Source organism: Passer montanus, unplaced genomic scaffold (assembly GCF_014805655.1).
Source record: "Passer montanus isolate IOZ18808 unplaced genomic scaffold, ASM1480565v1 scaffold60, whole genome shotgun sequence".
NCBI lineage: Eukaryota > Metazoa > Chordata > Aves > Passeriformes > Passeridae > Passer > Passer montanus.
Genome location: NW_024371038.1, coordinates 1,548,390 through 1,565,304, shown reverse-complemented (window position 1 = coordinate 1,565,304; position 16,915 = coordinate 1,548,390). Strand labels below are relative to the sequence as shown.

Sequence of the window (16,915 nt, the reverse complement as noted above, 5' to 3'; positions counted from 1 at the left end):
TTTAAGAAATGTGATATTCCACAAAGTAGTTCACAAACAGCATTCACAATTTACCTCTTTTTTTTTTTCCCATGGGTTTTACTGGCAGGGAGACAGTGGATCAAGACAAATGACATTCCTCTTTTGCAAAATACCTTAAACTCATTGGAACAGTGAAGGTTTTTATTTTTAAAACATTCAGTTCTATCTCAGAAACCACTATAAACTTGAGCTGCTCTTGTCCCAAGACGTCTTGAGACTTTAAAAGGTGACATATGCCAAGAACATAGAACATTAACTGAAGCATTCAGTCATCTGAAAAAATATACTGGAATGTCTAAATCTCAGCATTCAGAACAAGGACACCTATTCATCCGAGAGCAGTGGTTACTTAGGGACAAACTGTTGAAGACTTTGTGCCTTTCCTTGATTTGGTATTATCATAATCAAGTCCTGAACGAAGATAAACAAATATATCCTTACAATGTCAAATTTGTTTCTCAAGATTCTTTTTCACACTTTCTCTTTCTTTTTATTCTAAACGTACTTGGCCAAGCATGATCAGACAGGCCAGTAATATATTCACATGAGACTGAAGGTATCCTGGAGCAGTCTAACAGCACCTGAGCACCTGACCTCATTAATTAAATGTGGAGTCAGCCTTCCCAGCTGGCATACAACAGCATAGCTCTGTGGAACCAAATTTATTTGCAACAGCTGAGGAACTATGCCAAAATAGTGAATGTAATCTGAATAAATCTAAATTTTAGGCATATTTAATAGTAATATTAAATATTACTATTTAGGATCTCAAAGAAAATTTTAAGCTGGGCAATAAACTCAGAAAAGTAATGACAGCTAGTTGTTTCACACAGAACCCACAGGGATATCCATACTATTAGTACTACATATGCTAAAATTACTTGTTCTTCTATTTCCTTTTGCCAACATTAATGATTAACATCTTTTATAAAGATGCTAATCATTAAATATCCACTTAAAAGATGGCTTCTAGTCCCTTCAATAGGTGTAAGGGGATGAAATATAAATAAATGGGGTCAGGATGTGTCAGTTGAAAAGCTCACAATATTTACAATCCATAGACCTTATCTTATTAAGGTCTTCTTGGTTAAGTATCAGAAAATCATCTACCTAAACATCCAGAAATTGCTTCAGTTTTTAATTTCCTCTATTCTCCAAAGAACACATACAAGACATGGATCTTGCCTCAAAGCCATTTGAGGCAACACAGCCATCAACATAGCCTTGCATAGAGCTAGTGCTTAGAAATTCTATGGTGGCCCCCAGTTTTCACATTCTTCATCATCCAGCACCTGAGCCCCTCGGCATGGCCAGGGCAGGTGATGTGCAGACATAATTCAGTCGTGCAGCTGTCCCTGTAACCCCCAGCAGATGCATTCCCTGGCACTACTGCATGCTCTGCATTAGGACCTAAGAACTGATACATTTGTCGCCTCGGTTATTTAGGTACATTGCTTCTATCTGGTTTGAGATCCTTTTTTTAAACTATACATGAATTAATGTTAGATTGAATCTGGTCTTTCTTTAACCATTTTCAGCTGCCCTTGCTTTTGGCAGCTTGAGCACAACCTGAGTTCAGCAGTTGCAGCATGAAGTGACATTCACACAGACCTTGCTTGCTGTGAAATCTCACAGCAGAAACACTTGTTATTACTATATCAAGTGACTTACAGCTGAATTCCTATTTGGCTAGATCAGTTTCACAACATTTGTCAGCGTGACCACGTCACATCAGATTATTTCTCTTTTGGCAGAGATTTTGTACTAGCGTGACCGTACTGACGTATGTGGGCTTTTGTTGGAACAGCTTATTGTGCTCAAGTAATTGGTACAAGCAGCACTGACAAAAGAATGTTCTGCTTAAATTGACTTAGCTGTGTTGAAAGGGTTTTAGTAATTTAAGGTGCAGATCTAGCCCATGCCTTTCATTCCTTCTCTTTTTCTCTTCTTGAGGCACTGCCACCTATTCTTTCTCCTGTGATCATTTGTGCCACTGTTTGTTACAATAGCTCCTAGAAGCTTTGAGTATTGAAGATAAGACTCTAACAGAGACACAAGTATCACTGCATATTAATAAATGTCCACAACCATTCCAGCTCAATGTGAATAGTTGAATAAAGAAAGAATTATTTAGATGGGCTTATTGTATCAGAAAGGTCCATGTTCAATCCTAAGGCAGCCTAAAACTCAGATTTATGTGCACTGTAGGAACTGTAAGCTAGGGAAAAGCAGTTCCTTCTCCTCATCTCCTCTGCAATCATCCTACACACTAAAATAAGGGCATAACTTCTTGAATAAAGAGGAAGTCTGCCATATCACTGTAAAACAATAAACATAACATGTTCTGGCTGAAAATTGACACTGCTGATAAATTAAACTGATAAAAGCCTGGCACAAACTCATGGATTAAAGTGGATCAGTTAGTTTTTTGCAGTTACTGATAACATTATTTACAATGTTCTTGTGATTATTTACCCTTTCTAGTACTTATATTGTCAGCATACATATAACACTGGCACAATGCAGAGCACGTTATATATTAATACTTTCTGTTACTTTTATTGTTCCTTTCATATCTGAAGTAATTGGAGAAACAAGGAACCAGACAACACAGGTATTCCAACATGAATATTCATATGGTAAATGGAGCAAGGTGCTTTAAAAATAGTAACTGATAATCCACAAATTTACCACAGCTGATATCACACCTTCTTCCTTATACAGACTGGGACATGTTTGTGATTTAATAAATACATAAATGTAAACCCAGAGATTTTAATGTATAACCATTGCATTTTATCTCCATTTCTTCTAGGGGCCTCAGGGACGGCAGGGCCAGCCTGGGCCTCCTGTAAGTGCATTAAAAAAATGTGCCTATATTTTTCCATTTTGATTGCACTATATAAAGATGTGAAGCACCTAATATCTGTCTTTTCCCATTTTCCAGGGACCACCTGGACCACCAGGACCAAGGGTAAATTCTGTAACAACCCTAACCTACCCTTATCAGTACTTTATTGAAAGGGAAAGTAACAGGATCCTCTTCAAATGTACTCCTTGCTCCACTGTTCAAAGAATTTACCAGATGCACCTTCATATATTTTTGTTCATCTTTTTATATTCTGAAATACCTGTTTTTTAGAAACAAGTGGATCTCAATGCTGCTGTTCAAGCTTTGTTTGAGTCAAATGCTGCCTTGCAGATGGAGGTATATATTTCAATGTATTTACATTATCATACAGGGAATGCAATTATAATTTTGAGGACATAACAGGGTTTCTTTTCAAAGACGTAGTTTAAATTAATAATAGATAACAAGTAATTATAGAATGTAATGAAACATGCTAAGATTTACAGGGTAGAGTTGAAATGAAATTAAGAGAAGCAGAAAGACTTCTACCTTTTGTGATAATTAGCAGTAGTGAAAATTTACTGACTGTCACACGTAGTGGACTGTATCTGTTCAGACACAGATAGCAATAGCAGCATTTAGGGTTCGATTTTACAAAAATCAGCATATAGGTGTCTGGCTGCATTGGTTGCATGAAAATCCCTTATGTAGGTGAAGTCAAATAAATTTGCATATATTTTTTAGGTTAAGCCTTAGAGTAAATTTCACTATTTCAAATCTGAAACCTCTAAGTTTACTTTAAAAATGCACCAATTTTTCCTTTTTTTTCCTTGTATCCATATTTTTATGTCAATAGATCATAATGACAAATTTGCATGACTTAGAGCTGCCTTAACGTCACCTCTCTGACAATTTTAATAAAATGTTCTAATTTGTTTATTGGGATATGTTACCCTTACGTTGTTTTACATGGCTGATTGCATTCATATAAACACTTTGATTGTGTCTGGCTATTCAAAGGCCATTTGACATTTGACTCTTGCTGCATATACTGTTGTTGTGACGCTTCTTTGTGGTAACACATTTGCTAATGGCCCTTGGCAGAAATACCAGAATACTGAAGTAACTTTACTAGATCAGAGTACAGAGATACTCAAAACGCTCCACTACCTTAGCAATTTACTGCACAGCATCAAGAACCCTCTTGGCACACGGGATAACCCAGCACGCATCTGCAGGGATTTGCTCCATTGTGAACCGAAAGTGTCAGACGGTAAGTGCCCACTTGCGCTCAAGGACCTTTGAAAGGTGCTGCTTCCAAGTGTTGCTTTCTACATTAAAATTCTGGTCTGACAGATTTAATGTTTTTATTCTTTTTCATTGTATTCTCTTGCAGTGTGCCTATCACAAATATATTTATTTCATCTTTAAGATAAAATTTCTGAATTTTAAAGGTGGAACTATGTACCTATTTAATATATAAATATGAGACAGGTAATGTCTATCAGTAAACAGATGTATCCAGAAAATTTGAAACTGAATGCAATTTTGCGATTCAAAGTTTTCAAAGTATTTATAGCTAATCTTGCAATGAATTTTGTGTGGATCAGATTCTAATTTCATAATGAGAAAATTGTATACCATACATTACCACTGTCAGATACACTGACCGTCGTTATATCTCACAATTTCCTGAATCAATATTTCAAATTAAAAAACCCTCCTGTTTAAAGCTGTAATGTCAGTATAATTGCAGTCAGAAATGGTTTATTATGGTAATTTTTCTCAGTATCTGTTATTAGTAAAATTTTAATAGTGAAAACATGTTCATGTTCCTTTCATTTCCTTATGAAGGTATAGTGAAAATACATGTAATATTTGCCAAGAAGTATTAATATTTTTAGCAAATTGCTTAGTAGTAATTACATTTTGATTTTATTTTCTATCTGGAATTATATACTACTAGGAAAATACTGGATTGACCCAAATATTGGATGTCCTTCTGATGCCATTGAAGTTTTCTGCAACTTCACTGCAGGTGGTCAGACATGTTTAACACCACTGTCTGTGACGAAGGTATGCATTGCTTTTAGAGACACTGTGTCTGTGCTTGAATTCTAAACAAATGCATGCTTATTTACATAACTCATTGAAAGAGTTAGATTTCAGGGAGGCATTATTGTGCATCTTTGTGGAAGGATGTTATGTATTCTGGTACAGAAGTTACAGATTTTCTGGAGATTATTTATGTTAGTAACTCTCACTGTGTGAGAACTTATGTATGCTGATGGAATTATTTTGTTTTGCTTTATACTTTCTTTTACAAGGCATAAAAATAAGCCTGAAATACTTCTAAGTTCCATTGGTATCTCATCACTCAGGACACCTAAGCATAGAGATGCTGAGGTTGTTACAATAGAAAGAATTAAAATTATTACTGCTTTCCAACACTTGGAAACTTTTAAATGCCATTGGGGAGGGATTGGTTTTCTGTACATCATTACTTAATGCTCCTTTTTACATGTAGTTCTTGAACTTTTGGGAATAGAAATTTTATGTTTGTGAAGTTCTGTATATACACTGTAGTCACTGAAGAGCTTCAGAAATACTGTGATGTTCACATATGCATTCCTATATTTGGAAGATCCCTGAATATGAAACAGTCTTGGAGAAATTCTTCTGGATAATGAGTTACTATATTTTCTATCTAAAATCAGAATACACTTATGATCTTTTGCATTTGTAATGGACTATCAGTATTGCCAGAACCTGTGGTCTAAGAAGACTAAACAGCAGACTGATGTGGCTTCAGTTAAAACACTGCTGCTGCTAATATCTTTGTTTGAATCACAAAAGCATTTGTTTCAGTTTCCTTATTTAAAAACACTGCTTTCTGACCAGCTGTGCTTCAGCAATGTTGTAAGCATCAGCAATGTTTATATTTAAGCTTTGAAAATGTCCTATGAAAGCTTCTGTTTATAGTAATGACTGTAATAGGACCTAACATCCTGCTGAGGAATGCAGATCGTGCTCTTTGGCATTGACCCCAATGTATATAAACATGTATGCATGCTCCCGTGCCTGAACACCACACTGACACGTCCATGGCACTTTGTGCTGCTGAGCCATTCAGCACAGTCCAGCTCTAAGTCTAACAATGCTTTTCTCTCGGAATTTAGCTGGAGTTCGGTGTTGGAAAAGTGCAGATGAACTTCCTTCACTTACTGAGCTCAGAAGCAACCCACAGCATCACAATCCATTGTCTGAACACACCGATGTGGGGATTAGCCACAGCAGGTGGCCAGAAGACATCAATTACCTTTAAGGGATGGAATGGTCAAATATTTAAAGCAAATGCGCTACTGGAACCCAAAGTGCTGCTGGATGAATGCATGGTAAATTCCTGTTAGCATCACTTTATCAAAGGAATGACAGAGGGATGACATTACTAACCATCTGCAAATAAATAATCATTTAGATTCACATCTCTTAAAGTTTGCTTCTTTACATAGTTCTGCATATGCCAGCCTTTAGATACTGAATTCATCATCTCTTCAAGGGTAAAAGCAATGGCAGTGATACAGGGTATCTATACTTGCTGTTTGCATTGTGTCTCATGTATTTTGAGGCTGTACAAAGACACTGCAGAGACATCAGCACAGAAATAGGGAGGTCCTCCAGGAAAATTTAGAAACAGTTACCCTCAAAATGAAAATTCAGGCTTCAGAAATGGCATTTGTTAAATTACACCATTTCTTTAGGACCTGCTGAGAGAATGTTTCTGTACACTACTTTTTCATTCTGTAAGCACAATTTTCATTTGTGTTTTGAAGCTCATCTTTTATATGATTCTAATATGTTTCTCCTGTGTTTCAGATTGTAGATGGCAGCTGGCATAAGACACAGTTCTTTTTTCACACTCAGGACACGAATCAGCTTCCAGTTGTTCAAGTTAATGCACTTCCTCACCTCAAACCAGGACAGCAGCACTTCATAGAAAGTGGCTCCGTATGCTTCCTTTAGGGTTTCTGTCCTGGGTTTCTTGTGGCATCACCATGGAGTTGCTGCACAGATTGAATATAAATGTAATGATCCATTGCAGGCAAAATTACTAGGAAACTGAAGAATCATTTCAAGTGTTGTTGGTTAAAGAACCTCAGGAAGAAAAAGACTTCCTCCTAAGGAGAAATGACATTGAAAAAAATAAAAGAAAGAAAATACTAAAGCAATTTTCTTAAAGTATTTAAAAATAAATTTCTTGGTGCTTTCTTGCATAATTTTCTGGAATGGAGTATCTGAACATGGAGTTTTTCAGGACGTCAGGTGTTCTGAGCAATCTTTTCAACAGCACTGCACAAAAACCATCCTGAGGAAAGCTGGAGACGTATGATACTGAGGAGCAATACCTGCTAGTGCTCCTAAATGTGCAATAGCTTTTATATGAAAAGTGAACCATGCCACAGTACAATAAGTGTTCTTTTCTTAACCATTGCTTTATTCCAGTCCTTGGTGGACACACACATCTGAACAGATGGCACACTACCTCTTTTGTGTTTCCTGTCCGTGTTGCCTTGGTGCTCTTCATAACACAGGGTGCTTGTGGCCTTAGCAGAGATTGAGTCCCTTTTTACCTTTCAGACTGTATGTGCTGGTTACATCAGGATATGTTTCTGTTGTGAAGGTACTTATTTTAAACCGTTGGTCACATACTTCACGTAATTGAAAACATTATTTATGTGGATTTCTTGTTTAAAATATTTTTGTGTACTATTTTGGAAATGGTGTATAAGACAGCATATTGTATATGATGCATATAACATGTTTCTGTTACAGCCATTGTGAAAACTGTAAGAACTTCTACCTAAAGTAGTTTTGACTTTTAAATTCTGTATTTCAGTTAACATTGCTAATGCCAAAGCCATCTTAAGATGATATATTCTGTATATATTTTGTAACTTCTGAAAAGATCCACTATAATGTCTTCTGAATGGCTCCTGTTAAATTATAATCAGCATTTCATCCTCTTAGAATTTTTTTTTTTTTTGCAAAATTTATTAGATCATTTTAGGTTTTTGAAATTAAGCCTAAAATGCTCAGTGAAGGTGGTTTTTTAAGTAAAAAAGAAGAGTTTTACTATTAGGAAAAGCACTCTTTATATTGATATGCCTCTGTCTATTATCAATTCAAAGTGTGCTCAGCAGTACATGGCAAGGTGATACTGGACTGTATTTGAGGGAGCCTGGGAGTGTTCAAAAAACCTGTCTTCACTGCAGTAAACCACACCACCAAAGTATAATAAAATAAGCTTCCAAGCTGTCTCTTTGTCTTTTACTATTTGTTTCATATTGTACAGTTCATCCTTAGAAGGTGTGAAAATCCTCTAGAAGGGCACTTTTCTTAGGTGGCAGTGTTTCTCCTCCCAAGGGGAAATGCACATTCACTGTGCCACGGAATACTGCCAGAGGGACAACGTTTGCTTTTACAAAGTAATGTATGTGCATATCCCATCTTTTATTTTTTATCAAAGCATCATTTTTGACCACTTTGAGAAAAATCTGATAAAACAAAAAACAAAGCAAGATTACAGAAGAATGTGAAAATGTCTCACTTTATGCATTTTCATGATCAATACAGTGACATTATGGTTTGACATTTGCTCTTAGCTGGGCTTTGGAGGTGATGTTTTGGCAAATGTTGGGGGTATTTTCTAAAATTATAAATTTTTAGAAAACGTCTGCTTCAGGTATATATTTATTCATCTCATTGTCCTATTTTTCGGAGTTCTTAATCTCCTAAATTATCTATTTTCAAAGCAAGGGGTTTAAGGTCTTACAGGGCTGCTCGGGGTGCATTTCCGTAGTTGAGGCAAACGCGCACACCCCACGCAGACAGCGGGGCGGCGGCCGGTGCAGCGGGACGCGGACAGGTGAGGAGCGGTGCCCGCGTCACCTGCCCGGGGAGCGGCAGCGTGCTGGTGTGCGGCTCGGGAAGCTGCTCCGTGCTCTGGAAAGGCTCCCTGGCTGGAACATCGGTCCCGGATCCCCGCGGGTGCCGGAGCCCTCAGGGCCCGGGGCCGCCCCGTGCGGCTGCGCTGGGCGCGTGCGCCGTGCGGCCCCGCGGCGCGGCCATGGCGGAGCGGGAGCGGGACGGGCCCGGGCGAGCGGCGGGCGGCGGGAAGATGTCCCTGCACAGGTACGGCACGGCGGCGGCAGCACGGGCTTCGGGAGCGCCTTCCCCGGGCTCGGCGGGTGGCCCTGTGGCCTGCAGCTCCCGCGCGGGTGAGGCCCGGCCGAGCGAGGGGCTGCGCGCTGCCTCCGCCCGGGGCAGAGCCTCGCTGGAGCGGTGATGGGCAGCGGGCTCGGCTGAGATCCTGCAGGAAGGGGAACGGGAATCCCTGTTCAGAATAACTCCCCCTTTCTGGTTTGCAGTGTTTGAAAGCCTGTTCCCCGGGTCCTAGCATGGCTTTGTGCTGCTGTTTCACAGGGCTCGCCCGGCGGTGGGATTGCTGGGCTTGTCCTTCAGGCCCTCGCTAGCAGCAAACAGCGAGCACGTGCTGGGGACAGGAAGGGAAATGGGCTGGGGCTGGCCTTTACCCCTGGGAGCTGCAAATGGTGTGTTTGTACTGTTCTGGAAAGTTTACTGAGCTGTTCTTTCTTTGCTGTTTGTCAGATTTACAATAACAATGATGATTATTTCAGTTGACATATATAGACCTTTTTCTTAAGAGTGGGAGAAAGGGCTGTTTTGCTAGCCTTGTTAAAAACATGTGGTCATATTTGTAGAGGAATATAATTTTTCACTGATATTTATTAGTTAAATTGATAAGTCTTACACATTGTGCCTGAAAGGTTCCCTGACTTTGGAGTCTGCCCTGCTGACAGACAGGAGTTGTTTGGCTGACCATGTCGTCATGCTCTTTTTGTTCCAGTCTAAAAATGGGAGGTATTGTCCAGGGTTCAGTGTGAATCCATTAAATTTGTTTTCCGTCTGCCTAAAGCTGGGAGTATTATAAGCCAGCATGGTAGAGTGCAGGTGATGCAAAAGGAGAAAAGCACAGGCTACAAGACATAAGTTGGTAAGGGCTTGCTATGTTTCCAGCTCTTCAGTTAGCATGTGGGGTTTTTTTTCTTTCAAGCATCTACAGTTTTGTAATGTGTGTGTTTGGAGATACTCCCTTGTGTTGTTTTGTCTGCCACCTTTCCTAATTCAGGATATTTGCATTTTCTCTCTACTTTCAAGATGGACTTAAAATAGCTTTTCCTGAAAATGCTGATGAATGGCCTAGTGCCTGGTTTTTGAGCAGGTACTTCCATAAGCCAGTAGGTGCAAAAACGTTCCTTTATTGAGAGGTGTTTTTTACTTCTTTCAGGTGTGAAACCTGTAGCAAAGAAGAAGCTAAGTACAGATGTCCACGATGCATGAAATATTCGTGCAGGTATCTGTTATCTGAACTAAATAGTTTTGATTATTTCCCCCATTCATGTACTGAACATGCTAATTCCTTTTTTTTGTCGTTTCAGCCTCTTGTGTGTAAAGAAACATAAGCTTGCACTGAGCTGTAACGGAGTCAGGGATAAAACAGCATTTGTCTCTGTAAATGAATTTACAGACTTGAACCTTCTGAGTGGTAAGAACATACTGTGTGTGTTCTAAAACTCCCTGTTTTTACTAGGCTGGCACTACATTTTTCTTTGCTCTATTTAACCTTCAGATTATCGTTTCCTGGAAGAGGTAGGAAGGACAGCTGATGCTGCTGCTCGACATTGTATTGTGCACAGTCCAGCAACAAAAAGACTTGTAAGTTTTTGATCCTCCTTTTGCTGTGCTGGAATTAGGGTTGGCTACCTTTGAATTCCCATTGAGGTAGTCCCAGTCCAGAATCCAGAGCTGATACCTCTCTTATGAAGGTATGAATGATCCTGAATTTTAGAGCCAGAAATCAAAAGAAGTCTGTAGGTTTGTGCAGCAATAGTATTGATTGGAAGTTGCTTGGAGGGAAAGATATCTAACATTTCTTGAAATTTATGTATGAACACTGTTGCTGTTGGATGATAGATGTGTGTTAAGAAAGTCTGAATGTTTGTTTCCTTATACCTCCACAACTTTTGAATTTTTTAATACACACTTCCCAGGTAAACAATGGATTTTTTAATAATCGCCTAAAAATTGTCATGTGGTTCCCTATATACCAAATGGAGACAGCTGGAGCTCTTCAGAGACTAAGAGTGACATAAAAGATAGTCTTCTAAGGGAGAATGGGTTTTTGCTGAAGCTCTTTCAGCAACCGAACACACTCCCCAAACTAAAAACAATGAACAAACAAGCAAAGCCCAAAAAAGCCCAACCAGCTCTACTTCAAAATATTTTGACTCATTGATAAATCACAAAAAAGCATCAAGGCCATTTTGTTTTCTAGTCTTGTGAAGATACCTTGAAATATAGCCTACACTCAGGACTCACATTGATGGCAGAATAAATTTAGAAGACTCCACTTTCCTCTCTGGCTGGAGTCATATTCCATGTGTGTGTATTCAGCACCGTGATGTCCTGACAGGGTGTGCTGAAGATGGTGAGATGCTGTATGGGTGCCAGTTTTAGGGGTGTGGTACTGGGCATGTTAATGGGATGAAGCCCTTAGTGATGCCTTCCAATCAGAATTTGGCATTGGCTGGGGTGGTGCTTGTGTGTCCATTCTGCCAGCAGGTTTGTAAGCCAAAAAGCATCCTTGTGGTGGTATTACACCCACAGTGGCCACACTGCAATATCCTTGGTATGTGAAAGAACTTCTGCTATGAGGAGGTCATTGGCATGTTCTTTTTTAATAGTAGAAAAACTTACAAAAATGTTTCAGAGAGTTTCTAGGTGTGGTTAATTTTTTTCATTCAGGATGGTTTTTTAAAAATTTAGAGATTTCATTAAATATGGCCTTTTCTATAATATTCTCGTAATTCTCGTTAGCTTTTTATTGTTTAATTTTCAGGGGGTTTATATACTCAATTTTTTTTTTTTTCCAGTTATACTGCTTGAGGAACAAGGCTCGAGGGTGTAATATTGACCTAAAAACACTGCCTATTGGATTCACAAAAAGAAGAGAAAATTCTACCACCTTCAATTTTGTGTGAGTCTTCATTTGGCTACAGTTAGCAATATTTTGAGCATATAATAATGATATAATGATAATTGACTTCATACCAATATGCTTGCTTTGAAATCTGTTAGATGCACCTTGTTTTGCAAAAGCTGTTTAATATTTCATGCTTTACATTTTCATTTTCTTTTGGTTCTTTGAGCTCAGTTTAACAGCTTACATAATTTATGCTTTCTTTTGAAAAATGCTAACACTGTAACAGAACGAAGAATCTTTTCTTTTAATTAACACTTGAGGATTTTTCTGAAAAAAGAAAAGGCTTCTTTGGAGGTTTTATGATAGAGGATTGATTGATGTAGAAAGCTTGCACAAATCCCTGTCTCTGAAAAGGCTGACTTCAAACCTGAAGAGGTGCTTCAGTACCTGAGTTGCATTCTGTGGTGGGAGTTCCTGCGCTGGAGAATGGAAATGTTTGGTACAGCACAGCTTGGGGAGACAAGTGCAGACAGATACAAATTCAGGAAGAAGGCTGAGGAAAATTGAAATATTTCTTCCTTTATCTATGCTGTGGTTTTTCTCCGATATTCAGAGATTGTATTTTAAAGTATTTTCACAGTGAAAAGGAAAGAAATTATGAAATATTTCATTGTGACAGGGATCAGGTGTACAGTTCAGCTCAGTGGTACACTGGGGTCAAATATAAATGCCTTCTGAGCATCTCACAGCAGTGACACCCCTGATGGCTCATATGGCCATGATGGCTCCTTTACTTGTTCTGTTCATGGTCTCAGTTTTGGTGGCAGTTTGTGTTTTCAGGATGTGTTTTCCCTCTGTGCTGGGAGCTGTACACTCCATGGTGCTGGTCTCTGGCTGGCCACCAGAGGTCTGTCTCTGACAGAGTAATAACCCACCTGGAAGCTGCTCAACACACCCACCTGGTTCATTTAGGCTGCTCTAGGGAAAAACACAGGCAGGTTTGGTTTTGTGCATAGAGTGCATTTTAGCAGAATGTTAGACATCAAATAGATGTAGAATGTAACCTTTTAAAGTTATATATTTTACCAGTTCTGTTAGAGAAAACCCATTCTGAACCAATGGAAAGAAAGGATATCTGAGGTATTTTCTCCTCCCTCTGCCCCAGATTTATAGGTCTCCTCTCAGAACAGACCAGGCCTGTCCCAGACTTTGCAGAGGTTGTTTCCCTCTGCACTGACTTCCCTGACTTTGGCTGCATGCTGTTCCTTATGCAGATCCCTTTTACTAGTCTCATGCTGGAAAAAATACCTCAGGCTTAGAGCTGAGCTTCACTTTAATGGGGAATTTCCTCAGTGTTACAGATAAAATGACATAAACACACTTAACAAGTACAGGGTAAGGATCAGCCCTCAAGAGCAAGTGCAGGAAGCCCAGGAATGCTGGGGTCAGTAGGTAAGAGGACAGAAGAGGACACAGACACAGGCAGCTTTGACATGGTTGGGAAGATCCTGAGCATGGTACAGTGCTGTAATAACAGATATTTGGCTTCATGTACCATTTTCTTTTTCCTCTAGAAAGCTTTTTTTGGTACACACTGAAGTGTAGCTTGTGTTGAGGACAGATTAAGAATGGGGCAAGGAAGGTGAATTATTGGTAAATAGGCATGGAAATATTTCACAGGCTTTCTGGTAAAATGCCTTACTGGTTGGTGTCATTCATAAGATCCTGGGGAACTTTTGTTCTTGCTGTGGAATAGTAGCTTCTATAGAACTTTTACATCCCCCCAGAAAGGACTTGATAACATTCTCTGTCCTGAAGAGCATAAGAAAACACTGTCCTTCTCTTGCAAATGCTGTCCATGGGTATGGAATATGCTCAGTGATTATTACACAAAGGATGTATTTCCTCTCTATTGCTGCTGCTGTTATTCAGTCAGGAATGGACTGTTTGAATGCAGATGCAGATGCAGATTAAAAATTAACACCAGGTTTTGGGAATTTGTTTTTTGGTTTTTGATTGTTTGGTTTGGTTTTTTTTAATTGGCATATTCTGCCTACTCTCTTTAAATGGGTTCTAAGGAATCAAGTTTGATCAAACCAATGACTATCAGGCATTTAGCACCTGTGTCACAGGACTTCATGACACCCATAACATTTTTTTGAACTTCACATTGAAATGAGGTAAAGCTGTGCAAATAGTCATATATCCATTATATGGGCTCAGCACCTGACAGTGCTCAGGGCCTGGTGTGTTGCTCTCCTGTAGATGTGAGCCCCTTCTCATTCTGTTTGTCAGTTGAGATTTGTAGGCAGATTGCTCCAGAGGGTGGAGGCTGGAAGCTGCTCAACATCTGTGTGTGGAAAACTGAGAACAGGCTTCTCCAGTGTCCTCTTGACACCCTCCTGCGAGCCAAGCTGTTGGGCAGTACAAGGCAGGAAGGAGAGTAGTCCAGAGCTAGGAAGTACAAGATGTATTCTTGTGTCATCCCCTGCCTGTGCCAGCGCTGGAGGACACATCAGTGTTGTTTTGAAGTGTTAGCCAGACTCTGCACTTCCTGGATTCCCTGAATTTGTGTGCTAAATCCGATGTTGTGGAAGCATCCGTGCCAGTGCTGGGCACCAGATGGGTTAGACTAATGTGTAATATTGAATATCTAGGTAATGGAGGGTCATTAGAAAGTAGTGTCTGAGTCCAGAGTGTGAACTCATGGTGCATCTGACTTCTTATCCATAAATTATTTTTAAAGGGCTTCTTCACCCTACATTTCCTGTGGTGCCCTTATTTTCAATACAGCTGAGAGTTCCCCCCTGGATACATTCCTCCATGGAGTTGATGGGCTGAATTGTTGGGATAGGGGGCCTCTGGGAAAAGGGTGAAGGGTGAAGCCAGGCTGAAACCAAGGGCAGGAGCACCAGCTGGGAAGCTCCAGCCAGCAGGTCAGACAGGAAGAGGGGAATGAGCTTGCAAGTCCATGGCTCCTGTTCCCTGGCAGGAGATGATGTAGTGAGACGCTGAAATGGGGCAGTGCAGTTCCCTGAGCTCTGCAGCTTGTGCTGCCCTACTCCAGCCCTCCCTGCTGCTTGCGCTGTCAGACATCTCCAGCCAGCTTCCTCCACACTCCACAGCATGTATCTCCCAGACAAAATCGTTTTTACCTCTCCTCCCCACCAAGAAGGACCAGAGGTCTACAAACCTGTCTTGCCTGGGAGCATTTGGTCAGAGGGGTATATGTGGGAGGAGGAAGTTTTTACATTACTTCACCTCTTCGATGTAATTGTGAGAAAAAAACACAGTGTGGGGATTTGGGATTAGCATAATTTAGATCATTATTGTTACACTTTGAGGTACCCCTGGATCTAAAATGTCAGCTCTAATCCTTAGCTAAGTGGAGATAATTCCAATTATTGTGTGAAGTGTTGATTTTGAGAATATAGCAAGGAGTTTTCTGAGCTGGGTTTTGACTTAATATAGCACCACTGGAGCTGTTAAACTTGAATTTAGTTGTTACTTATTTCCTTGCCTTCTTGGACCCATGAAGGAGAAAGTTAAGTTGCTAAAGGAAGTCAGTATTATCTGAAACTGTACAAGCTGAATGCCCAGTACTTCATTTAAACTTCAGTGCATTCTGACAGAGTACTGGGTATTGTCAGATGAAAGGGTAACTGGTCTGTCATTAAACTTCATGTCCTTTTAATCACTTTTATGGATTCAAAGTGAAAGAGACAGGAAATACTACAGTATTTGCACTTTGACGTAAGATATCCTGTGTACTAATATTTTAAGAATACTAGTTGCTAAATTGAAACAGAATCATCAGTGAATCACTATCTTTGACAGGCTGCCAGTGAAATACTTCTGTAGAGCCAGAACTGCAATTGATATCTTAAGATGTGACGAATATGGAATGTTTGTCAATATTTTACTTTGTATATATATTTACACACACATTTAAAAACACCTTCTAAACATGTTTAAAACAGTTCTACTGCATTCTAGACAAAACCGAGAGGAAATGCTCAAAGGAAGCCTAGGTGACAATATTAAGCTTTATGAGGTATTTAACATATTTTTAAAGAAATGCATAAATATTAGAAATTTCTAGAAAATCTGGAAGTGTCTAATATTTATGCTTGCCTTAAGCCAAGGCACTTAACAGGTATGACAGGTATGACCAGAATCCTTTCTAGATCAGTCCTTTAATTCCCAGCAGCTGTTCTGTCTACAATCACAGTTTTTTGAGCATCTTCTTAGGTATTGCTGTAACTGTAAAGGTGGTGAAAATTTTTGCAGTTCTTCTGAGAGCCGGCTGGAGGAGACAGCCACTTTGTATATACTGCTGCTGTCTTTGTAACATCAGAAGTAAAAGTGTTTCCATTGTTGCTGTGAAAAAATTTTAAATCATCTGCATGTAGTTCTGGGGGAACTACGGTTGAAGACAAAGGAAGTTTTTGGAAGTTTTAAGAGAAATGAAAGGTAGATAGTCACTTTTTGTAAAACTGTAGTTGTGAAACAGCCTGTGCAGTTCTCAGTGTATTTTGCATCTATATCTCATGCAGAGAGAGAGGTGCTTGGCTCCCCTTTTCCCTCTGATCCATTTCCATGCTCCTGAAGTAGCCAGAATAGGAGATGAAGCCAAGCAGTGCAGGGATGGGCTGTGATGCTGCTTTTGCTGACATCACTGAGGTGCTTGTGCTCCACCCACATCTCTGCTGTTTGGTAGTTTTAAAGTCAGTATCCAAAAAACCAGGGCACTGTTGGAGGGGCATTCCGTGGCAGCAGAATGGCATGCAGTGTTTCATGGAGTGAGCTGTTACTCAAATGCAGATGACTTACTCAATTAGGCATTTTCATTTAGAAAATGAACATACTACATGTCCATTGTGTCTGAAGGAAATATTACCCCAGTGAGCCATAATGGAAAATGAAGTCAGTGAGACCTGGAGCCAGGATATCTAACTTTGATCAGAACTTGTTGTGAA

The 16,915-nt window shown here is 39.7% G+C and overlaps 2 protein-coding genes across 6 annotated transcripts in view; both read left to right on the top strand.

Moving 5' to 3' along the window:
* COL24A1 (collagen type XXIV alpha 1 chain) overlaps positions 1 to 8,552 on the top strand; it is a 134,247-nt gene extending 125,695 nt beyond the window's left edge. For 4 of the 5 annotated variants that reach the window (XM_039727204.1, XM_039727205.1, XM_039727203.1 and 1 more), the window contains 7 exons: positions 2,837 to 2,872; positions 2,969 to 2,995; positions 3,164 to 3,229; positions 3,977 to 4,145; positions 4,839 to 4,948; positions 6,052 to 6,267; positions 6,749 to 8,552. In XM_039727204.1, coding sequence (XP_039583138.1) covers positions 2,837 to 2,872; positions 2,969 to 2,995; positions 3,164 to 3,229; positions 3,977 to 4,145; positions 4,839 to 4,948; positions 6,052 to 6,267; positions 6,749 to 6,895 — 771 coding nt within the window. In that variant the 3' untranslated portion in view covers positions 6,896 to 8,552. Of the gene's footprint in view, positions 1 to 2,836; positions 2,873 to 2,968; positions 2,996 to 3,163; positions 3,230 to 3,976; positions 4,146 to 4,838; positions 4,949 to 6,051; positions 6,268 to 6,748 lie in introns of those variants that run through there. The other variant, XR_005629612.1, reaches the window with a different exon arrangement.
* Positions 8,302 to 16,915, top strand: part of ZNHIT6 (zinc finger HIT-type containing 6) — a 33,091-nt gene continuing 24,477 nt past the window's right edge. The window contains exons 1-6 of the mRNA XM_039727108.1: positions 8,302 to 8,358; positions 8,733 to 9,064; positions 10,242 to 10,307; positions 10,393 to 10,499; positions 10,584 to 10,669; positions 11,887 to 11,990. Of these exons, the coding sequence (XP_039583042.1) occupies positions 8,302 to 8,358; positions 8,733 to 9,064; positions 10,242 to 10,307; positions 10,393 to 10,499; positions 10,584 to 10,669; positions 11,887 to 11,990 (752 nt within the window). The remainder of the gene's footprint in view (positions 8,359 to 8,732; positions 9,065 to 10,241; positions 10,308 to 10,392; positions 10,500 to 10,583; positions 10,670 to 11,886; positions 11,991 to 16,915) is intronic.